The sequence below is a fragment of the Pagrus major genome, chromosome 18 (assembly GCF_040436345.1).
Source record: "Pagrus major chromosome 18, Pma_NU_1.0".
NCBI classification, from domain to species: Eukaryota; Metazoa; Chordata; class Actinopteri; order Spariformes; family Sparidae; genus Pagrus; species Pagrus major.
Window position 1 is genome coordinate 33,083,895 of NC_133232.1, and position 25,437 is coordinate 33,109,331.

Sequence of the window (25,437 nt, forward strand, 5' to 3'; positions counted from 1 at the left end):
TGCTCTGGGTTGACAGGTATCCTCTGAAGGACATACAAGTGTGTGTATGTGTGTGTGTGTGTGTGTGTGTTTGTGTGTGTGTGTGTGTCCTTTATCCCTATCTTTGTGAGGAACCAGTTCAATTGTATAAACATTTTTTTGAGTGTCATTACATTTTGGCAGGTCCTCACCTCTTCAACTTGGTTTTCAGGGTTAAGATCAGAGTTTAAGATCCAGTGCACGTAACATAAATACGTATGTTTTCATGTGTGGGCTTTGGAAAACTTTGTAAAACTGCTGTCAGTAAACACAGTTCGTTTGCACATTAATTCTGCATAATCACCTCAAACTAAGCATTGTTGTGTTTTTGTTACCTTTAAATTGAGCCTTTCATATCTACATAGAGAGCAGGTCTTCATCAACGGAGTCCGCCATGTTTCTACAGTAGCCCAGAGGGGACAAACAAAACACCTGCTCTAGAGAGAGCCTTTCGCGTTTTGGCAGCCAGCATAAGGGAGGGTGTGGCGAGGGGTATTAAGTTGGTTGCAATCTGCTGAATCCCATACAATAGATCTCTAATATATCATTAAATCTAGAGTACAGGATAAGGGTAGGCGTACAGGTCACATTTTTGGGAGTCTCTATGGTTTGCCTGTCAACCTAACAGTGTCAACAGGACCGCAGGAAGTCACTAGTCCCGCCCATAACCCCCCATAAAACTCCAACAAAACAAGTAAACATATTACTGAAAATGTTCAATTATTCCTTTAAGGTTAGTGTTATGGACCAAAGAATGCATTGTGTCAATGAGGGTCCCCACATGGATAGAAGTACAAATGTGTATTTGCTACCCAGACTGGTAGTAACCTAGGCAGAGTGCGCGTGGCACAATTAGATGTGACAGCTAATACCGTGCTGCCAGCCATCACCCCCACTGACTCCTGGGTAATCTGTGTGACGGACACTGATCACTTCAGACGTGGCCAGTGTGGAGAAAGTTGAAGGGTCAAGAGAAAATGAAGCAGAGAGCTCAGACGAGCCAGCGAGCAAACAAACACCCACGAAGGCTGCTGAGAGTCTGCGGGCGGAGAACATGTCCAGTGACTCAAGAGAACATGAAAAGCACCAGAGGGGATGTTTATTTTTGTCAGCACTGTTAATTCCCCTCTCCTCCAGTCTGCCATCCCCCTCCGCACTGTATCAACACTACTCCTACAAATAGCCTGCAGTCAGAAGTGTTGTTAATGATCAGGATTAGTAATGTTTAAGTAAGAAGCATCCTGATGGCCATGAGGACAAAGTGTTTGAACTGTGAGAACATAAGGTGTTAATGAAATGTATCGTCTCACTATGTGTCAGACGAGTGAGAGGTCTGGGTTATTAATAGTGTTTGAACTGAGATAATAATAACAAGCTTAATGTTTCTCTTGTGGATGTGATATAAAGTGGAACATATTTGTTTCTGTGTTCAGGGAGATCAGAGTTAGAAGAAGATCAATACCAACGTCACATCCTGTGCAATATATATATTAGTTAGCCTAGCTTAGCACAAAGACTGGAATCAGTCATTTGGGATCTCAGGGCTTGCGGAGACTAGGATTACACCGGACGAGCTGTATGGAGCCATTTTATGTTTTCTCACAGGTGTTTTGTTATGTTTTAAACCAAGTACCCATCCATTGCAGCTGTTTAGGAGAATGCTGCAAAACAAAACTCCACCTGACTTTCCATCTGCGCGGGGGTAAGTAGATAATGACTGTATTTTCATTTTAATGGTGAACTCATCCTTTAATGACAGTGCCATTAGAGTAAACCTGGATTAAATGCCAAAAATAACTTTCAAAATACACAACAGCATCAACATTAGCATGAGTCTTGTCATAATAGAAAGTATCTTAAAAATAAAAGACATTAGGAGAACGTTATGACTCACAGATGTGCTTCAACATGAAGACATCCAGCATCAACAAAGCATTAGTACAACTACAACACAACAGATTCCTCATTACCAGACAATCAGAGAGACTGTGGTTTCTAAACAGCGGTTGGTTGTGCGCTATAATTAGCAGTGGGTGCAGGGCTATCAATACGAGTGTAAAGCAGATCCTAGATAAACTCAATGTGTGCAGAGGTTCTGCTGTCATAACAAAGCAAACATCACAGCGGGATTACTACTTTCCCTGGGCGGTGCTACTGTACGTAATCAGATGTGACATCCTGCCTCCCCCACACTGTTCTGCAGCTGAGCGACTCAAACAGCCAATCAATCACAGTGTTCACCCATTTCATTATCACAGGTGGCCTTTACTGCTCCCTCAACAGTCCTGTGACACCAACAAACTGCATGACCGGGTGCTTGTCTGAGACAAAGGCAAAACCGCCAAATATTAGATTTTCTTATGTCATTTTTAGTCAGTCTTCATCTTCATAAGTTCACACTAATCTACATATCCACAGCAGTACAGTTCCCCACAGTGGATAAGCAAATAAACATGTCTTGGTCCTGTCAGAATGAGCTAATTAGGTTGTTTGCCTGCCTGTGTTTACAGTGTCCTGTAAAGAAACAGTAATCCACCCTTCAACACGATTTTAAATCAAACTGATACGAAGGAGAATTAAGTCAGTTTATGTCAAAACACGATGTCTTGTTCCAAACGAAATAATGCATGCCATGAAACATCACGGCCGTTTCACCAGTTTTCAGTCACAACATACAAGCCAACACAAGTCCACGACGTCACTGAGGTCCACTTAAAATGGCAAGAGACGTTATACAACCACACACAATTAAGAGTCCAAATCCCTCTTAATTTCGTCCTAAACAGCCGTCAGTGCAGGCAGATAGTAGGGAACCTTGGCATTACTTACGTGATTACTCTGGAGGTTTTCCAGTAAGCTCGGGTCATTAAATCCTGCCTCCTCTGACGAGTGTGTGCTGTGCCTGGAAAGAAGAGACGGAGAAGTCAAAACAACAGAGCACACTGGAATACATGATAGCACTATTGTATAGCACTAGAGCAAGATAAAACATGTTGTCGTCACAGTTGACTAGACCGGTAAAGAACAAATAATTAATCAGGATCAGAATATTCTGACAACAACAGGAGTTCAAAAGTTCAACTTTCCACGAGTGTCTGACAGTTTTCCAAATACACTAACAGGCATAACAAAAGTGTTTGTATGCACCAAGAATGTGGACAGACACACACACATTAAAACTGGTTTTCTATTCTTTAGCGAGAACTGGAGGTGAGATTTTAAGCTTCCATCGACAGTAGTATGCTAGCTACCATTAGCCTCAAGGGCTTGTATGTTTATCATTGCTTGGCGGGACAGTCGGCTGCTCTGGTACGCGTTTTTCACTGGTTGTTGTGGTTCGGCTTGAAAAGTACAGATGTAATCATCCAGGTTTTAAATCGTTAATACCAAAACATGTTTGATATAATCGGGGCGGCCTCGATGAGTCTGAAACAGTTCAGGAGGCTCAACACCTCACATTACTGGATCATCTGTGACAACATCATGGTTTGAACGGCCACTGCAGATAAAACCAGGGCTGCAATTTTAGATTATAATCAATGTAAATTAGTTTGCTGATCATTTTCTCAGCCATATGTGAAGCATTCCACTTGTTTGACAAACACAAACCCCAAACATATTCAGTTTACTATCACATTTTACCCAAAAAGCTCAGCTCTAGATAAAACTCGTGTGGACCGAGCGTGGCACCACAAAACAGGTCTCAAACAGACACAGCCAGTGCCACAGCATGTGCCAACACATTATCGACATTTGTTGAGAAAAGTATGAACTGCAGTGCAGACAGAATGCAAATGCAGCTCCCCTGGGCTTCAGTAATGTGACGTACAGTGCGACTGTTTGGGATTCTGTCCATGTTGGCAGAAGCGGCTCATCCTTTGAGAAAACGATGTTCTGAAACGGGACATTATTATTTCATAATGCACAAAGAATACACACTCATTCATTTATTCATTTTTCGCCTTCATATATTATATTCACTTCAGTCATTTCTGTAAATAATAAATGGTGTTCCCCTGTGCTTTAGAAATTAAACAATGCAAGAGGCACTGCTTACAGGGACACAGCAGGCAGGCTGAATGTCTGGCAGCTAAAAAGACCACATTACTCATCGACTAATCAAAGCCAACACTCATAAATTACTGGAAACACAATTAGTCTCTCATACTCGCACCAGAAATGATTTTTGTTACTGGCAAGATGCGAAATAATTCAATATCGTGAAGTCCATTCGGAATAAAGCAAAAGAAAAATAATTTGGACTGTGGAGAAGACCTTTCCATTGATATAAAGAGAGGACTTGTAGCGGCTTGAGGCAGTGATTCTGTATGAAGCCACCAGCCGCTCACTGGCTGTCGGGTCGATCGATTCATGATTCTGTGATAAACAGAGTCCTATAGATCAGGTAGACAGCAGCTTTGTTCATGGCACCAGGGGTTGATAGAAATGTTACAGAGGCTGCCATTAGCAACCATAAGTCTTTCTAACCCCACAGGACACATTGGTCGGATCCCTGAGAGCCAGCCGGGCAGTAATACTTCCATCTACCACCAACAAATAGATGTTGGGGAAGGAAGAAATATAGGAAAAACACAGCGATGTAATTAAACAACAGGGCTGGAGTCGATGTTGTGTTACACCTGGAGGTTAGTGAAATTTATCACACTTAGAGGATTTATTAAAATATGTCAGGGAGAAACAAAGTCTGCATTTGTAAACACCCCGCATACATGCGGTAAACACATTAAAGAGGGCAGATGTGTCAACTAAAACGCTTGATGTTTTGCATCACATACTATAAAATATGTTTCCTTATTCTGACTATAGTATGTTACATCCATGCGACATATTACTACGTGTAAGCTACATTTCAAAATAACAAATTCCACAACAGACTGAAAATGACACAGAAAATCTATGGAGTCATTATTAATGTTTCTAACCCTCGCACAGGGAAGGAAGCCCTAAGCTTTGCTCGCTGCCTCAATTGTCTTGATGAAATTTCTGAGGCACGAGGCTGGGTGTGGACCGGACGACGGTCAGTTATTGATTATCTGCCAGCACACAGAGGTCCTGCCACTATGGGAACAAGGGCGCTGGCTGTTCACAGTCAATAGCCGGGGAACAGATCAAACCTGTGTCACACGATGCTGCTCTGCGCCTGACGGTTCAGAGGAGGAAATAATAACTTTATAGCTGGCCGGCAGAAAGATGGCATTAAACATTGAAGGAGACCTATGCTCCTTATGCCTTTTGTGTTTTTTTTTTCCCTTTCCTTCAGTGTATTATAAAAGGTTCCTGTGCATGTAAAAGGTCTTAAAAGTTAAAAATCCCAAAGACCACACTAATGAAAGCTCCTCCCTTCCACTGCTCCTGATGTGCCTGACACGCCTCGTCTTTAGTCCCGTAGAAGTGAAGCTAACTGGAAGCTGAAAACAATACAGAGCCGACTGGAGATACAGTGAGCGGTGCTGGCGCAGGTGTATGTGTGCTGACCAATCCTAGACAGGTGGACCTTACAGAGACAGGAGCTAAAACAGAGCATCTAGCAACAGACAGAGGTCAGAATGAGAAAACTGATGTGTTTTTTAAGCATTAAAACATGTAAATCGATTCTAGTAGTGACCAAAAATAGAATTATGAACATCAAAATGAGCATAATATGTGTCCTTTAATAGTGGCTGAACCTGATCAACCTTCATTTAAAAGGGAACCAGAAGAATAAATAAAGCCTCTAACTCAGTTGTTTCAATGAGAATACAAAACAGCGAAAAGAGACATGCTCTCATGGAAGCTGGCAACTTCCTTCACAGCAGCGAGATTTAACACTTTGGCATAATAGGCATTAACAAACAGGCCTCAATCCCCCATGCAAAATGGATGAGACACGCCCATGCTGTTACTGCAGATCTCAACACTGTAGCAGATGGATCTCAGAAGTGGGACTGTGTGTGTGTGTGTGTATGTGTGACAGAGAGTGTGTAGCTACCGTCTCCAAAGTTAGTTTGATGTTAACTGGGGAAAAGGGGAATGTGCTGCACAGCTTCAGCCTCAACACAACAGACAGTATACACTGGAAGGCTCGGCTTATCAAACCTGCTGAATGAGTGCTTATAAGGAAGCCACAACACGTAACCACTTTGAATTCAGCGACACTTCTAATGCAATACTGGCAGCGGATACAAGAACATTTGTTTAAGGCCATCATTTCACATCAACAGATAAACACAATGAATCAAGAGCCACAGTCACATACAACACGTCCCGAGTGTACTGAACGAAACAAAACAACAGACATATATATATATTGAGGTGTTGTGTTCAAAGTCACGGTTTCCACAAGGCAAGGCAGCACTGATACATCACAGAAGCGAGGAGCAAAAAAAAAAAAACGACCACCATTTCACACCAGTCATCTTACCAGTCATCCTCTGCAAAACTACCATCCTCAGCCTCAGGGACGTGACTGTTGGAAAAGAAATTATCTTGTTGACAAAGTCTATTGTTAACATGTTCTGTCAATGCACAGATGCCAGGATTGGATTTCAAGATGGTTTGTTTATGAGTTGGCAGGCGTTAGAGTATGATAGGTCAGATGCCGGGGAGGACTGAAGCTGAGGTGTTGGGGTTAGGTTGAGTTAGGCAGTGATTACAGCAGGCCCTCTGGTCATATACGTCCCATTTGGAGCATATTATTAGACTGTTCACTTCTTGTTGGTGCACTAGATGTACTTATTTTCAGTTTTCTTTTAATGTTAGGTTTAGGCAATAAAACTACTTGGTTAGGTTCAGGCAGCAAACAAAGTTGGTTTTGTTTAGGCAGCAAACATACTTGGTTAGGTTTAAGCATGATTTAGGTTAAAATACACCCTTTCACAATATTAAAAGTGTGTGTGAAAGGTTTACTTCTCCCATGTGCATATTTTTCCAGTCTTATTCCCCTAAGTCGCTGAGCTATGACATTACAAAAACATGATTGGTCGCTCCAGTGATGGTCCTGGTACAACATAAATTATGATGCTCCAGAAACAACAGCAACACTGTGATTTGGGATCATTTTATCACAGCAAGGTGTCACCCTCTCCCATTCCTCAATACACAACAGCAGGAACTACATCTTCAATGTGTGTGTCAGTATTCTGTGTATATGTTCATGGCCACCAATGGATACAGCAATGAAAACAACAATGTTTGAAACTAAATGTGGTCAGAGAGCACACAGCTCTAAAATGAGGCCCCAAATTATTTTGACATCTCCTCTCTGGCAGACTCACTGCAGTGCAGGGCTTTGTTAACTGTAAAGAGTGGAGCCAACCAGACGACTTGCTCCAATGAACATCACGACTCTCCATTTGATTTGAACTCAGATTGCTTCATACTGTGAGTCTGTTCACTTGTGTACCTTCAGTGGAGCAGCACTGAGGTCATCTGCATTAACAGCAAACCAATCCTTCTGCATATGGGTTAATGATAGTGTCAGACATATATAACAACTGTGTCCAATGTACATATCTACTGGGTGACACTTTATGATGACAAATCGCCCACAATTAAAAAAGAAAATCAAAACATATTTTTCCTGCTTTTTGTCACTTGAGTACATCTTAAAAAATATGTTTCCACTCTACTCCAAACTAACAACGCTCTAGAGGATTCTGGGAGCCTTTCTAACCCAAACAGTATCTCTCCTTGAGATTTGGACTCCAATCCAGTGGAATTAATTAATGTCTAGACCCTTGGGGTTGGCTTTATTAATTACAGCAGCACTTAATTTGTGGTGAGGAACACATGCAGGCAGCAGTGTCAGAGAGGCTTTGTGTGTATGTGCCGGCACCAAATTACAAGTCAAGCCGCACAGTAAATGCTATGCAGATGCATGCTCATTAGTTTGTATTAAAATATGGAATGTTTTAAGTAATTTTTATTCACGTAATTTCAGTTTTCTTGGCACAAGAATATACTTCTTCTTACTTGAATATAGTCAGATACTTTGAAATCTGTCCTTAAACGTGTAATTTGTAAGAAATGGCCAGAATTCAAAGGTAGCTCTGAAACTATCCTGGACAGCTCACTATACACCATGCTGTAGCTATCTTTGGCTATGGCGACCAGCTGCCATTAACAAGAAGCGCAGTTAGCCGTGGAGCTAAGTGGCCCTATTAGCTGATGGGGGTCACCGCAGGCACCGGGGCTCAGTTCCACTGGGCTCAGCAGTCTACCAGCGAACACGACTGGACACCAGACTGGAGATGAACACAGCCAGTCAGTCAGTGTGAAGACAGGGAATACAGTATGGAGGCTATTTACAGCGGCTCTATTCAGGACTATGACGAGAGGGGACGAAAGGACACAGCAGGCAGGCAAACGGGAGGCGTGAACTGTGCAAACTGTTTCTAGGCTAACCAAGCCATACAGTAGCTGCAAACCCATTAAATTACAGTATGTATTTTCTTCCACTAGGCGACGCTCAATCAAAAAAGAAACAAACAAAGGCATCATGGGAGCTGTCATACTCAAGCAGGAATGTTTACAGATGAGGTAATGATTTGAAGTTTCAATCATGTTACGCTGAGCCATGTTGGCCGGCATCCTTCCACAGTCTCTCAGGGTATCATCGGATGTTTTAACAACAGACTACCAAATGAACCGCACAGCTAGCTTGAGGAAAATTAAGACATTTCTGAATACAATATATCACAGGTCTAGACGTTTTAAGATATTTTGGTTTGAAAATGTTACATATTGTATCTTTGATGCTCTGTGACAATTTTCTGACACATTTTGTGAAATTGTGAGATAAACTTTATTTTTATTGTCAGATTATCAACACTCAATACAATGTAATCAGCTGTAAAATCAGCTGTGTTTAGTGACTGTATGTCCGATTTGTGTTTAAATTAAAGAAAATAATTGTATTATCTATTCGATGGAGGACATTTAATCCCAGTGGGATTAAATGTCTCACATTACTGCAGTTGCAGATGCAGTTAACATTGTTATTGTCTGGTGTATTATAAATTCGGAACAATGAACTGTACTATAAACAGTTTTTGAATCTAACCCTCCCAACTTTTATTTTGGGAACCCAGAAGAACAAAAAGAAGAGCAGGACAAATAAAAGCATCATCAAAACAGCCTCGCCTCATTAGAACCTGACTTTTTTCCCACTCATCCATATTTATCAGTTGCATAAGAGGGAGTCCTCGTTTCAGAGAATCAAAGGAAAACATCTCTACTTGAGATGAAGGACAGAGAGAGGCAGCTGCCTAACTTCAATCTTTGCAGGGAAGAGTGTGTCTGTCCCTGACGACCAGCAGGCTTGACCCAATTTAAAAACCATTTAAAAGCAAAAGTCCCAAAACAACACCCCTGCCTTTAATCTGCAGCAATTGTTTTTTTAAAAAAAATATCAGCAATGATCTTAGAGCTATCACATCATAAACATGTACATTATTGCTACTTGAAATTACTTTATATCATTAACCCGGGGATTAACAATGAGAAGTTGGGGTGTGCTCACTGCAATCACAGCATAATGAGAGCTTTGGCACAGAGAACTCCAGATAAAATACTCTCTTTTGTCCTTCAGCCTGCACTTCATCAATCATGCTTTTAATTGAATCCTAATGGGATTAATCATGTACTGTCACGCCTGCACTTGCTTTGGTTCTGTAAAGATACTCTGCTCTCCCACTTGTTTTGCATCCACTGAGACTAATTATCGGTGCACTAAAATGAAATGAGAATATTCAGGGGGAGAAAACATTGAGGGCTCATTTTAAATGTTAAAATGTGACAGAATCTGCTTTTTTTATCAGTGAAACTGAGCGGAAAAGTAATTTTTTGTGCACTCACTATGAACTTTGGCTAAATGTTTACAAGAGATTCTGTTTGTTACCAATATTGTTGTGTCAAGACATTGTCAAGAGAAGACTGTGAAATGTAGCCAGTTTTCACCTCCAACATGACAAACGGTGGACGAAAGCCTGCGAAGGAGAGAGTAAAACGCCTTTGCTTGCAAATGTCTGTCCGCCTTTTATTTATAGTTTATGTTGAGAGGAGCACTGATGCAGCTGCTAATGAGAAGGCGAGGGAGGAGAGAGAAACGCCAGATGTACCATGATGCACACTCGGCATTTAACGATGGTGATGGGGGGAGGCAACGGCAGAGGGTGCAATAGGGGGGAGCGGGGAAAATAAAGATGGGGGAGTAAAACAGAACTTACCCATAGGCAACACCAGCGACGGTGCACTTCTTGAACTGCATCACATTGCAGGTCAGGGTCCCCGTCTTGTCAGAGAAAATGTATTTTACCTGTATGGGTAGAAAAACAAAGCAGAACACCTATTTCATGGGTATACATTTTATTCCAAAGGAGAGATTGATCTTCTAAGTAAGTGTTGGAGAAATGTAAAGTATTATTTGATCTGTTTACCTGGCCTAACTCTTCATTCAGATTGGAGGTGCGAGCCATGGCAGGTGTGTTTGTGGGCTCATAGAGCATATCAGTGTCCTACAACCAATCACAGAGAGCTGTAAGTATGACTTCATTAAAGAAACAAAAATAAAATCCCCCAAATAGAAACAGAAACAAATAAAAAACACTTTGTTTCAGCGAGGCCCTTCTCAGTCTCCTCAGTCTGTTTTTCCTCCTGGAAATGATGAACCAACTGGGGCAGCAGGACGAGAGGCCGACTGAGAACTGCCCTAAATGTTGCTGAAAATTCCTTGCTCGGATTTTCATTTAAAATTTAATGAATTTAAGGGCTCAGAATAACTTCGGGCAAAAGAAACAGTGCGATTCCTCTGCCGAGATATTTGAGTTGACCTACTTGCTAAGTATGTACCAGCACAATATTCAAGGTGCTCGCTCGAGTGTTTCAGTGGTCTTTACAGATTCACATACATGTTTTTCTTACTTATAAATATTATGTGCATGATGTTAACTTTGTCATCTGTACACCATTTAACATTTAATTGTTATAGTCCAATGTTGATACCCAGTTTCTGAACCTGTAATAATTTTTTGGCCACTTTGGGGCAGTGCAACAAGACATATTATCACCTTATAAAGGTGATATGTTGGATGTGTTGGCCAACAGTCTCTTCCTTACACATCGAGCAGACATGGAGCAACATTAGCATCCATTCAGAGTCATGTTTGGGTCGACCTGACATATATAACTTCAACATTCACTCTCCTTTAATTCTGTTTTGGTCTCTACCTGCTCCTGAGGAAAATATCCAGCTCGTTAGCAGCTAAATGTTTCACTCTATCTGTCTTCCACTTGGTGTTGGGCAGGTAGCGCACAACAGGATTCTAGAGGGTGTATTTTGCTGGAAAAGCAGATGCCTCAGATGGAAAGCATCTGAGCGGTGAGAGAATCAATCAACACAGTTCAGCTACGACCCTTAAAACAAAAATAAAAGATGCCAAAATGGTCTAAAGAGCTAAGGGAAAGCCCAGAGTGGGGTGATAATTCTCTGTGGGTTCACCACTTTGAGCAACTCCCTTCACATACAAGTCGTCATTTGATCGATTGCTGCTATAAAAACAATGATTATAGCAGCTTTAACTGCAGTATAGTGCACTATGTTGAAACAGTTACCACCCATCTCACTTTGTTTATGTAGCGACTAACTGTACTGTATTCAAACATTTTCTTCACTGACATTTTGTGCTCACAGCCTGCAACAGCATACACGTATGCTGTTGCAGGCTGTGAGCACAAAATGTCGGTGTATACTCTGCTGCAGGTATGTCTGCTTTGTAATGCATGTTTACATAGATGTTAAACACACACACATTTAAAGGTCCCATATTGTGCTACTAGAAAATGTTTACATCCTTTAATGTTCAAAAAAAACATTGTTCTTTTTTCTCATACTGCCCATTGCTGCAGCATCTCTATTCACCCTGTGCCTGTCTCTTTAAGCCCCACTCCTGAAAAGCTTAGACTGCTCTGATTGGTCAGCTCTCACACGCCTGAGCAGGCATCGTCCACCGTGTTTCTGCAACAGCTCTGCTTGTGGTTTTGTAACCACAACCTTGCTGGGGGTGTTTCTGAGAGCAGTGACAGTATAGTTGTGACAACTTTGCAGAAGTCCTGCTGGCTCGTTTGAACTCGCAGGCAGGGATGCACAATATATATCAAACTGATCAATTATTGGCCCGATACTGGGAAATTTATATTATCGCCTATTTACTGGTATCTGTGAAATTCTAGCTGATAATTATATGACACAAAATTGCGTTTATTGACTTATAAAGCACAGCATCTACTAACTCTGATACAGTAGGTGGTTGTTGCAGCTAAAAGGTGGTTTGCGATCCGCCAATAAACAGAGAAGAAGAAGAAGAAGTAACTTTCAAGTTACAGTCACACCTGTCAATGAAACAGTGGAGTTTAGTTCAGATAAATTACAGACTGCAGCTTCAGCTCACCCAGTTGATGAAAAAGGCTTGGATGAACTTGATAACCTCCAGTGTGACCAGGAGACTGATGGGGATCAGGTTGTTGAACAGGATGATGAAGGTGAGGAAGTTGAGACCAAAGTTGGCTGCCCCGCCGTCTATCAGGGGATGAGTTTAGGAACAAAAGGGAAGTAATACACAGGAGACTCATAAGTGCTGGTCAATAAATGTCAGTTAGTTAAATGAAAATGCCCAAAGCTACTTCCAGCCAATGACCAACATTATCCCAATCCAGAGACTGTTTTGGGATAACGTTGTGCATTAGCTGGAATTAACCATTTCTTCCACCCAACCTCATCCTCTTACGACTCGACCGATTAACAGTCCAATTTAATGTCCCAAAGATTCAAAGTAGCGAACAGGGACTGAAGTATCTCAAATGTCATTAGTGTCACAGCAGCAGCCTTGGCATCCAGCATGATCCAGGCAATGAATTCCACAAAGCACTATGCAGAATGATGCTGGTCCCCCCAAAAGCCCCAAACAATTGGCAATGATCAACCCCACTGACACCAAACATGAAAACAGGAGGGATGTGATTTACCTTTCCTCAGCTTGCAGCAGGTGCAAATGTTACCTTCCTCAACCCAAGCCTTGATCTTAGCATTGCGGTTGAGAGGGACAGCCCTTCCCCATGACATTGCGAAACAAAAAAACTGGATGGCACAAAGAAAGTGGCGGAATGGAAGCTACTGCTACTGATACAACAACACATAAAGGAGGGAGTACTTAATCAGAAGTGGGGAGGAAGACAAACGTATCGGATGCTCTCAAGACAAAGGAGGGAGAATTCAGTCCATAGCACATTCTCAACCAACAACGAGTGGAAAAGAGGGGGTGGATTATGCCAGCGAAAAAAGTTTGGATGTTAATGTTGATCACTACATCACCTCGTTTCACTCACGTCTAGTAGCCAGCTTGTTATGTGATGTTATGCAAGATTTCTGCTATGACGTGAAAGAGTGGTGCTGTGTCGGATCAGTAGAGAGAATCAAAAGTCAAACCATAGCAAACCAAGACATGCACAAGTCACACAAGTGCAGAAATAGACCTGATGCCTTCTCGCCTTCTCTTAAATATATGTTGCTAATGTAGTAACAGTATGAATATAAGATGTTCTCAGTATCTTTAACATTGTAAGATTATTTTTCCACAACACAGAGGAGAGTTAGGATTCCATCTGCACTGTATTGTTGTCCTCATGTTACCTTGTGTTGCTGATACACATCTGGAGATCTGAAATTAGGGTTAAGCAGTTCTGGGTGGTTTCAAATTTAGAGTCGAGATCGATATTGGGTTAGGCTTGATTGAATTAAAGAGGACTGTTGGGCCGTGGCAGAGCCTTCTAGTTTTAACAGATATTACAATTGCGATATGATTCATAAACAAAATTGTGCAGCAGGCTCAGGTTTGGAGATGTGACCATGACCACTGAGTAGTAATTTATACTGAAGATCAAACATCAACGGTTAAAAAGCAACTAATACTCTGAGTTCTGGTTTAGAAGAAGACTTTGTACTTATACTTAAGTATTACTTTAACAGCAGTAGTTTTACTTGTAATTGAGCAATATTTCAGCAATGTTACTTTACTCTTACTTGAGTACAGATTTTCCGTACTCTTTCCACCTCTGCAAACATGTTTTCCTGTTTTACTTTTTCTCTGTAGCACTATAGTACTTGTTTATAATGCTGTTTTGTCACACTTTTTTTATCAATTAATTGTTCAGCCCTCATTTCTAATAATTTGCAGCATGTTGTCAATTGCTGGCGTTTCATGTTTTTTTGTGTGTGTGAAAAAAACAGTGTCATCAGTAAACACATCAGCAGTTCACTAAAAGAGACAGTCAGCATAAACACAATTTTATGGTGATAAATGCCTAAACAGTGCTAACTGAATAACCTCTAGCAGGTGAATGAATGCATAATAAATGACTTTTCATATCTGCTCTCAATCTGCATAAAGTTGTCACAATGTGTGGGCTTAATGTCCGGGATGATCTGTGTCAGCATTCTGCAGTGGGTCAAAGTCAAATTCATTGCTCACCAGTCATGCATAATAGGCTTCTGTGACATATGAGCCTGTGTGATGCGTTGTGGGCTAACATTTACTCTTCTGTTCCTGTGTGCAGCTAACTTCCAAATGTTGGTAGGTGAGTGAAATTACAATAATTTAGGAGAATATAGTGATGTACGAAAATGGGATGTTTAGGATTTGACACTCTCCCCACCTCTCTCTTTTGTCACAGGTTGGATAATATGCACTGGACAGAGTCTCAACAACTCCTTATGGAAGTACAATCAGTCTCAAGATGGACGCCTGCTTTATGACTTACACTCCCCTCATTAGTGTGATATAGATCCTTTTAGATGTGGGTTTAAATGCCACTGAGGACAATACAGAAACCCTTAGGAAATCAACAGAAGCCAATACAACATTTCATAAAAAGGGACAGTGTAAGTCGTAGTGCAGGATTGAATTGACCAGGGCACAACCTCTCCTACACAGGCCTATCAGGGTACAGAGTAATGGCCAGAGTGCCACGATAACCACTTTGCATACCAGGTTCAGAGCTTCATCACACCCGACCATCTGTCACAAACACTGAGCAGCTCAGATTTTTTTGTGTTGTGAGTTATCGTCTACGATAGAAGCTTAAAAAAGAGCCGTTTTCTATAATAGCTTGAGACTACATGTAAAGACTAAACAGGTTTTCACCTCTCTCCCTCCCTCCCCTCTCTGTCTGTCCTTTGAAAAATCCACACAAGGAAAGAAGGCGGCGGAGGCATTTAGAAAATGTCAGCTCTTGCCCCTCGGGTTGCACCACATGTCGTGCCCGAGCAATAAACACGTACATGCCTCCCGATATGAAAAACTTCCTGAGTACAACATCATCTCACTGGCAGTCGAAGTAAATGCTGCGATTCATTTCTGAGGGAACAAAAATAAGACGAGGGTCTGAAGCTTGGAAACTGCAAAGTGTTCAACGTGGCACAAAAAAAAAAATGGAGGAAAAGTGAGACACTGTTTGCATCAGGCACTGAAAATAACTAGAAGAAGGTATAAGAGAGCTGGAGGGGAAAAACCTATTGTTGGATCCCTGGTATGTGCTTGTCCATGGCATGGGCCCATACAAAGTAGGGCAACCATATAGGGGGCGAGGGTAGGGGGCTTCATTTGCTTAGCAAAGGCAGAGCTTCAGTAAGGGGTTAGTAAGGGAGGGTCATTCACGGATGGCCAAGGCTTTTAAATGGTTGTTACCTGGAGCTGTTAAAAAAACGACAACAAAGAAAACAACAAAATCAAACAGAACATTAGAAAGGAACAAAAAAGTACAGCAGCGCAGTGATATTCAACCATTTCTTTTTCACTCATTCACAACACATCTATGCATGTCACAGCTGTCTTTTCACAGTTAACAGGGAATTCACTTATTCCCACATTGCCACATATTTCACTTGTAATGCGAAACATAGTTTAACTGAGGCAACGTAAAAAACGACACGACACATACCAGCATTTAGGAACTTAAAATGACAAAGAAATAAGCTGATATGGACAAGTGAGACAAAATATGTGGAATATTAGAGGAGCAGCATGGGCTGTCGGGACTCTTACAGTTGAGGTCCATGTACCAGGCATCGTTGCCATACTGGTACTTCCAGATAGTTTGGCCGATGGAGCAGACCAGAGAGATGGCCAGCAGGCAGCCAAACAGCACCAGGATCTGAAAGTTGGTGATCCGCTCCACGTTGGACAGCTTCAGAGGAGGCCGAGTGGAATTCTGGGTAACACGTGACAAGACAGATGTGGTCAAAATAATGAGGAAGTGTGGCCGATGATGATGTTCTCTTTAGGGATGAGAATGATTCATCGACTAGTCGATTAAATGTTGCTGCAAATAAGCAGTCGAAATACTAGTCGGTCAAATTACACGGTTTAAATGATATGTTACATGTTATATGTTATTGTTTGCTAAACAGATCTAGTTACATAAGAAAGTAAAACAGCACAAATTTGTAAAACAATTAAGAAAATATGGTTTTAGATTAAAGTATGACCAAAAGACTGAGCCTTTTTTTATGTTTGTAAGAAATAATATCATCCAAACACTTTGTGAATATGATCTACCTGCATGAGCTTTGTGTCGTGTCCAGTGTAGACCACCACGCCATGCACCCACTGAGTGTTCCTCAGCTGGGCTCCTCTCAGTAAGATCTGGTCGGGACCCAGTGGTATCGTACTGTAGTAAGAAACATCAGTGCCATGAGTACATCTTCATACTGTCCCTGCAGAATAATGGGCTAAAAAGGTCTTTAACCTACTTTTTTTTTTTTTTTTTTTTTACTTTTCAGCTCATCAGTTAACTACACTCCTTCCAATATCTACTGTACCAATCAATGAGTGTTGACCTTACGTACAAACACTGATTTAACATAACACTTTGTGATTCCTTATTGATAAATATGCCAGTGTTAACAATACCCAATCACCAATAGTACAACACTAAGTAATCTATTCTAACATGTCTTTTTCTACACAGACATCACACAACAACACAAACAAGGTCATTAGTATGTTGTGATGGTGTGAAAGGTTTGTTCACGTCAATAATATTGATAAACACAGCTGACAGTAAAGCCTCTGTTTCTAATAAATATAATTTTCGACCCACAAGTTGAAACCTTCGGGACTTGATATCTTAAGTTGTATTCTGGTAAAACTGAATAATGGAGAAGTGACTTCCATCAATATGAAATACTGCCCATTAAACATTAAACATGTATAGCTCTGGGTTAAAGTGCTTATTCAGGAGAGCTTTATTGTTCCAAACTCCTGGAATCAAGCCATGAAATCTTAAAAGCAGGTGTACTGCACATAATGCATTATCCTTACAAAGACAAAGCCTCCAAATATGAAATTAAATAAAACTGAAGCAGGTGATTTCATTTATTCAGCAGAAATGTTAAATCACCCCGAAACACTCATACTGCACTGATACTGGCTCTGCTCCTGGCTGTTTAGTGAATAAGAGGAAGAGAGAGCCTGGCATGGAGCTCTGCAGCCAAGCCCACCTGTGTCTATCCAGGCGGATGTTCCCAACAAACTCATACAGATGGCGGTTTGGGCTCTCGCACTCCATCCGCCCAGAGAGACGCATCAGACTGTCGATGTCCTTTATTTCTGCAGTCACTTGGAGACCCTGTTGATGTCGTTACAGCAGCATTATAGACATTTCATTATTTCTCATTCATTTTTGTTGCAAACAAACAAAAGATTCCTCAATATTTCTCATTGTATAGACAGTATAAAGTACAACGTATAAAGAATAAAAATAATTCACCTGTCTGATTTTAAGGTTTGTTTCTCCGTCCAAGTTTGATGTTTCAATGTAGCACATACCCTGTGGTTCACTGTTGTGGAGGAAGAGGATACAGACAAACTGCTGTTCAATCACATGTTACAGTCTATCTAACCTTTGATGTTCATTATTTATGACAGGATTATATTTTTATGTATGGTATACCAATGAGAAAAAGGGTATTTATCATGAACTTATCACTTTCGTTCAGTACATTTACATGCACACTAATATTCAGCTATTATTCCGAATATGACAATATTCTGAATTTGAAACACATAAACAGCATATTTCCTTCGTATTTGTTGTATAAATGTTGTATTTTCCAGTTAAGACATGTAAGATAAGCGGATATTTTTTGGGTTTAAGGAGCTTTTCTTTTCTTTTTTTCTTTTTTTACAGCACATTCGGAACATGTGTCTCAACTGGGCTTTTTATTGCAATCTGTGGCCTCTCGCCTGTTCACAGTTCTTGTCATGTCATGAACGCATTGGACACAAACCACCGAGAATTTTTATTCTTTTAGCTTTCATTTCCTGGATCGTCGACACTGCATTTGATTTTGATGTCAAAACTGAAGGCTCATGTCGATCAGTTTTCAATTTAAAATTGAAATCATGACACCCCTGACATCCAACGCCAACCTTTGAAGGAATGACAAAAGGTGGCTGTCTTCATACGGTCGAAAGAGTCCGCTACCGGACTGGAAAAGAATGGAAAGAAAAGAAAAATCTAATTTTGACAAATAGAGGCAAAAAAATGGCACAAGCGCCAACTTTTTTTCATTTCAATTTTCCACGATAAACAACATGTGAAGGCACGTTAATCGGAGCATGCACAGCTGCGTAAACGGAAATATTAAGTTTCATTAGCCAAGTAAACCAGCTTACTAGGAATATTGTCTTCTTCGGAATAAGGGCAAAAAACAAAACATTTTGTGCATGTAAGCGTAGTCACTATAAATTTCAATTCAGTGTTAATTATTTATAAGCTAACTGATTAAAAAGGGTCTACAGCACAACAATTACAATAGATCACTGCAAACAAAGATGCTGCATGTCAGCCTTAAAGCCACTCAGGAACACAAACAACTTTCTCTGAGTGGAAGTTACCAGTTTAACGTACAGTAAATATCCTCAAGACAGACATCACATCTTTGTTTGCTGCTAACCCCGAGTTAAACTGTCTTTCAGGAGAAGCTTAAATACACTGCATAGAGACAGAGAGCGAGCGAGAGAACACCAAAAGGAGGGTGATACAGGCGAGCAGGCATGCCGAGCACAACAAACAGAGCAGACAAACGGGCCTCTGACAGACTCTGGGCACTGGGACAGAGAGTTAGAGCATGCCGGTGCTTAAGGTGAGCCGGGTCCCTGGTTAGCTTCTCTTTTAATAGAGTGATTTATTCATACTGAAGGCCGGTCCAAACACACACAGGGTGGAGGGGGAAATCAAAAAGAGATCTGGACGCTGAAGCCCGACCACAATCAATGAGAGGTTTGGAATCTGCTGCTATTAGACCATCAAATGAGAGCTTTGTTTCATGGAGATGAGCAGGAGTCTGCTGCCATCATGGCCAGAAACTGAATTCTAACACTTGGTGCTTTATTACTGATTGTGAGTTACTGAACTACACATAGGCCTGTTTAAATGGCATTACATGTTGTGGAAAGTTACAAAAGTATAATTCCAAGATGCTTCTCAACTTTAGATCTTGGAACGTGACTGCATGCAAACTGTCACATCAAATGTTGCATTCAGGGTGCCGTACAAGCCATGCAAGGGCTAGAATATACAATGTAGTCACATCTGAAGAAAAGGAGCATTTTGCCCCAGTGCTGTCATATTAGACGACTACATTCACTCTAAGCGGTGTTAAAAGTTTCAGCCAAACATTGAAAAGGGTCCACTGTACTTGTTAAGATGTAAAACAAAATACAGCATAATAAAATGACTGTATAAACGGCCAGTATTATGGCTGCCAAACCACGATGAACAGGAAGAGTAGAAAAAAGGAGTTCATTGACTGCGCGCCTGAATAATCACAGGCCCTTCCTTCCTCAAGTGTGCAAAATAAAATATTTCTGACTCCTGTCGATACACACAGCCCCTATCTCTCCCACCGCTGTTTCGTGGGTAGTGTTGCTGGTTTCCTGACCTGGACGACAGAATGACGAGGTCAGCCGGGAGATGATCCCCATTTGCAGCTCTGACTACTTCCCCAACAGCCACCTGATATTACCAACCACGCACCAGCAGGGGGCGAGAGAGAGAGCATGGCAGTTGTTCGCACAGGGGGGGCAGGAGAGGAGAGGATGAGAAAAAAGGAGGGATGGAGAGGATAAAGAAAGAAAACACAGACAGACAAACAGCAAACACATAAGGGGAGAGAGACAACTGTTTCAGTTTCAGGGCGATGACAAGAGCACAATGATCAGTCCTGTGTGATCTGTTCTCCTTTTCACAAAACCATTTAGAAAAACGTGACACTGTAAAGTTGATGATAAAATCACTCACAGGAACTAGGTTTTACATGAAATAAATATACATATATATATATATACTGTGCCAACAGAAGATATTTTTAAAAACACACTTTTCAGACTGTATTTTTAATACAATTTGTGATAAATTTGAATTTTTAAAAATCTAAAAATAGGGTTAAAGAATTGACATAAGCCCCATCCACAGCAGGTCCAAATGGTTTTGTGAAAAGGTGAAGGAGGTAGGCAGGTTTATGTTGACATGACTTATCAGTTCAGATTTAAAATCACATTACCACTGTCCCACCTAGAGAAATGATGGTTGTCACAACATGATTCACAGCATCACAAAGTAATGGATTATTAAAGAAAATTTTAAATTCTGATTTTGCAGGATTTTTAAGACACTTTGACAATCTGCGTCTGTGTATTATCTAACCATCACTTCTTTAGGGAGAGTTAAGAGAGAGCAAAAAGAAAGGAAGGAAGGAAGGGAGACGTTCCCACAGTCTGGCAGCAGGTTGGACTCCTGTACCTGGACGATAAAATGACAGCATCCGCAGGAACGAAATCACTGCCATTTACTCTAAAAATATCGCCCACCTCAACCTGTGAAAATAAACTGGTTACTGGTGTGTACAGCCTATAAAACAGCATAAATAAAAACACGAGTTTTACATCAGGAGTAAAAATGCACAGCTGGCAAGAAAGAGAAGGTAAGAACATTAAAGCAGTGAGAATAGTACAATACTGATGAGAAGACACACTGGAGAAACATCTGGAGTCTTCTTTCCACTACTGCTGAGCTGCATAAACATATTTCATCATTCAACAACTTCAGAAGAAAAAACATTTATCCATTCCCATTTCCAAATCCATGAGGAAAAGCTCCTCATGGCTGCACAAAGTGTCTGTTGTTCTACCTAATTCAATGTCTTTTTTTAGCCACTGACATTTAAAATTACACATTTACTATTTAACACATTTATTATTGTCATATGACAAAATGTCATAAAGAAAAAGATGGTAAGTAGGTCGGACCTGTCTTGGTTTATCATGACACATCACAATCATCATGTGAGTGACACATTTAAATATGACAACAAGAAAAAGATCAATACATTCTGTTTTCTACATTGATTAAAAAATGCAGGAACCATAACAATACAGTTTTGCTCCTAATACCATGAAGATTTAACTGTTCCTAAACAACTACTCGTCATTTTGTTTTGTTTTTTCAAGCTGCCCTGAAACAGTTTCTAGTTAGAACCAAACAGATTTTTTGGAGAGAAGCTGCTTTTACAATATGCATGATGAAGATGTAAAAAGCATCAATTATTTAAAGCTCGATGTTTTAGAGAGGATTTCTGTGTGTATGAAGAAGAAGAGAGAGAGAGTCGCATTCCAGCAAGAAACACAGTGATTTTGTCCTTTTGTCGACACATGAATCAAATGTTTTGTTAGTGAATATCTCAGTTAAAGAAACTCTTTGCATATTTAAGACACAGTCACTCTGATGCAGTTTCACTGAATCTCAATGAAATCTGAATATCTCCTACACTACTTCCTATCTTCATCATCTATAATACCACATGTGTTTTTTGTTTTTATTGTGGCATGTTGTCATGGCCTGCATTGTGTCTTAAATGTGTGTAACTGATCTGCGATAACTGACACACACAGCCATCAAAGACCTGGTCCACATGTACACAGGTATTTTTTAAAACAGGGTATTAAAGTAAATGTATGATGTACGTACAGACGAGCGTTTTAGCACCATCTCAGAAATAACCTCCGTCCATAATAACACACCTGACAACACATGTCACACGGCCATCCAGGTACACTGGGCATGTGTGGCTGGAGTAAACAGGAAGCAGACTGTATACTCTGTGGTTGGCTGCATGCTGCAGAAAAATTCTACCAGAGAGTTTTACTTTTACTTACTCTTTACTTACTGACTGACTTTACTTTCTAATATATATGTTACAGGTACCGGGGTACACTGTCAGACACCTTGTTTCTCTCTCTTTTTCATCATTGTATTTTAATGTACGTTTGTGTCTTTACATAGAGACAAAGATATTATAATCTAATTTAGCCACATTTTTAAACAAGTGGTAAAATACCCATGTACATGCACATAGGGCTTCAGTAAAGGTCTATTTGTCTATTTTGCATTCATTATCATATATTACATTCCTATTGCTGAAATAATAAGAAATTATCAGCCTTGCAGTTGAGATGGCAACATAATTACACAGACGCTGTTAATGTAGCTCTAAAGAACAAATAAAGCAATACTTCATGTAATAAATCAATTCATATTTCTTGTCTGACTCATATCCCTGAGAGCAGGAAGAAAGACTCAGCTTACAACACAGATGAAGCAGCATTACTCAATACCAAACAGTCCAAATCTGTGTCACGTCCGCACTGCCTGGTGTTCTTTTCTCCACACCCTCTACTTTTAGGCAAATTGTTCCAGCCACAGTAATAAAATTGTTTCATTATGAGAGGAAGAGAGGAAGCTTCTCTTTGTCCTCCAGCATCGCCTCTAATGACCGTCCACATGGAAACGCTGGATTAATTAGTGGCTGGGGTCAGAGGGTGTGTGTGTGTTTGTGTATGCAGCATGTGTGAGATTTCTCCGACTGACAACAGCACAACAGATGTTGAAATTGGTAGAATGAATGATCTGCTTTCAATTCTGGATTTAAAAAATGTGAACGGTTGAAAATGACCTTTAGATGACACATTCTTGGTACATACCTTCTCCCAGTGCACGATCTCCCAAGCACCATTTCTCAATACTGTGGTGAGTAATGAGGGGGGATGAGGGAAGTTACAGTGAGAGAGAAAGAGGAAATAAACAGACAAGGAGAGAGAGTTGTTACAAAACACATGACAAACCAGTATTCAGGATTTTTCAGTTAGGCCTGCTGTCTTACTGGCAAATGTAAATACTTAGACTGACATAAAACAAAGAAGTATCTTCTCTACTAAAACCAACAACATTATTGGCTTCCCTAATCAAAAACCTGATGAATAAAATGGTTTTCAATACCTTGACATTCCTTTTTGTTGACAACACTGTCAGCATTGTGGCGTTTCTGTGTGGAACAAAGAAAAAATATTCACATTTCAGTTCACACATGAGACGATATGTTGTCTCATATTATCATAATGACATAATATCAATACATTGCCCAGCCCTACTGGTATTTTAAACTAAAGCAGCCTCTTTATAGGAACTAACCAAACTGTCCTCGTGCTGTATGTGGCCACATCAAAATACAATCAGCAGTATTAGCTCCTCTCATGTCCCTCTTGTCTGCTGAACAGTCATGCAATCAACTGTGACTTCAACAGCTGATTCCAAGGGACAGCTTGTCAACAAGCATCACGCTGAGTAATAATGTGTTGCTGAGTCCGTCTCATAAATAATCACTGTGTTTTCGACTGTAGCTGCTAAAAGCAACGTGTGCTGTGCTTGATTAGCGAGGAGAGGACAGATCCACTCAAGTCCCGGCTAATAATCTGTTTACTTTGAAGATCCATTCTCATTTAGGCTAATTCTAATTCAATTTAAAGCTAATTTGGGGTAATTTGGCTCACTGTACTGTACATTTCAGGAGAAAAAAAGACAGAGACATCTTCTGGCTGCTCACTGAGAGACCAGAGCAGCTGAAGGTGAAGTGCACCAATACACAGTGGCTGATGGAGAAGAGGTATTCACTCTCCTTGGCCAGATTTCTCCAATGTCCTGCAGACTCAAGCTAACAAAAACATCTGTCTGATGCTACAGCTGCTATTAGCCAGTCCTATAAAAGCCTGAAGCCAGAAGAATAACCATTTTAAAGCATCAAATAAACTGGGTTGGTTTTCTCTTGTACTTTTGACTTTAAGTCCATCTCTCTTTGATTTTATATTCCAATGCATCGTTTCTTATGTACATCCTCTCCTTTTCCACTCTGCCGTCCTCTATCCGACTCTTTTTCAGCCTCCCACTGAATCAAATGTGTTTAATATATCGATAGTGAAAGATGCTGTAGTGTCTAATGAATAGGCAGCCTGTGTCACATGGCTTCGGCCTTCTCCCAGCTACACTAAGCCCAGAAAAAGTTGGCTAGTAGAGACCTTTACAAACCTCATTCATCATCCTCTGTGCAAGTGCTGTCAGCTAATTTCATTCATCCACACTATCTCTTCTGCTTGTGCAGACCCTCCTCTATTCATAGAACTATAGTAGGAGAGAAATATTGTATTTGTATCAGTTACTTCACAACTTTTCCTGCGTTTCGCCTTTCTCATATTCTCTCTGTGTCCTCCTCTCTCGCTCCCTCCATCCCAATGGACATGGAGAAAAGGAGATGTACTGTATTTAGATGATGTGTGTAATCACGGTGCAGCGGAGGGCAAGTAGCACACAGAGGTTATGCGTAAATACTGCAGTCTCAGGCCTCTGTAGACTTCAGCCATAGAGGGGGAAAAATGAAAGCAGCGAAAGATAAAAAGGGTAGAGCATCTGCAATGTTACCTCGATTAACCTGCTAATGTGGCTTCAACATAAACCTAATGAGACAGCGAGCAGCAGTGGAGGAGAGGAGGTTGGAACACACAAGGGCAATAACAAAATTCTTTCAACTACTTCTATTTTTTTTCAGTTTGTCTGTTTAAAGGTGTACTGTACACATTAAATACAACAACCTGTGATTCACAGTATACATTTTCTTGATTCTAAGATGTATTGCGATGGGCACGTGGAAGATTCTGCATCAATGCAGTGACAGAACATAATCGGGATAAATAAATAGCATACTAATATCGGCTGGACAATAAAGTTGTAAAGTCGCTCTCTTCCATTCAATTATCGGTGATATTGAGCTACTGTTGTTTTCATACGTTGGTAGATTTGTCAGAGGGAGCCAGAGATCAGCAGCAAGTGATTAGAAAAAATATTTTGAAAGTACACATCTGGCCACATTTCCAATTTTATGAACTTACTTGGAAGTACTAACTGGACAAGATGCGTAGAATCTTGAGCTAACGTCTGCAACTACAAAGAATAAAGCGAGCCCAGCCAATCAGCCGAGAA

At 40.6% G+C, this 25,437-nt stretch overlaps 1 protein-coding gene across 2 annotated transcripts in view; it reads right to left on the reverse strand.

Annotated features, from left to right (window-relative positions):
• Positions 1-25,437, reverse strand: part of atp8a1 (ATPase phospholipid transporting 8A1) — a 122,502-nt gene that overhangs the window by 58,343 nt on the left and 38,722 nt on the right. Inside the window, exons 5-16 of one of the 2 annotated variants that reach the window (XM_073486877.1) lie at positions 23,407-23,452; positions 23,112-23,152; positions 20,015-20,088; positions 17,839-17,908; positions 17,570-17,697; positions 16,626-16,737; positions 16,113-16,278; positions 12,465-12,592; positions 10,455-10,532; positions 10,245-10,333; positions 6,440-6,484; positions 2,848-2,920 (exon numbers count right to left, since the gene is read on the reverse strand). In XM_073486877.1, the coding sequence (XP_073342978.1) occupies positions 2,848-2,920; positions 6,440-6,484; positions 10,245-10,333; positions 10,455-10,532; positions 12,465-12,592; positions 16,113-16,278; positions 16,626-16,737; positions 17,570-17,697; positions 17,839-17,908; positions 20,015-20,088; positions 23,112-23,152; positions 23,407-23,452 (1,050 nt within the window). The remainder of the gene's footprint in view (positions 1-2,847; positions 2,921-6,439; positions 6,485-10,244; positions 10,334-10,454; positions 10,533-12,464; positions 12,593-16,112; positions 16,279-16,625; positions 16,738-17,569; positions 17,698-17,838; positions 17,909-20,014; positions 20,089-23,111; positions 23,153-23,406; positions 23,453-25,437) is intronic. The other variant, XM_073486878.1, reaches the window with a different exon arrangement.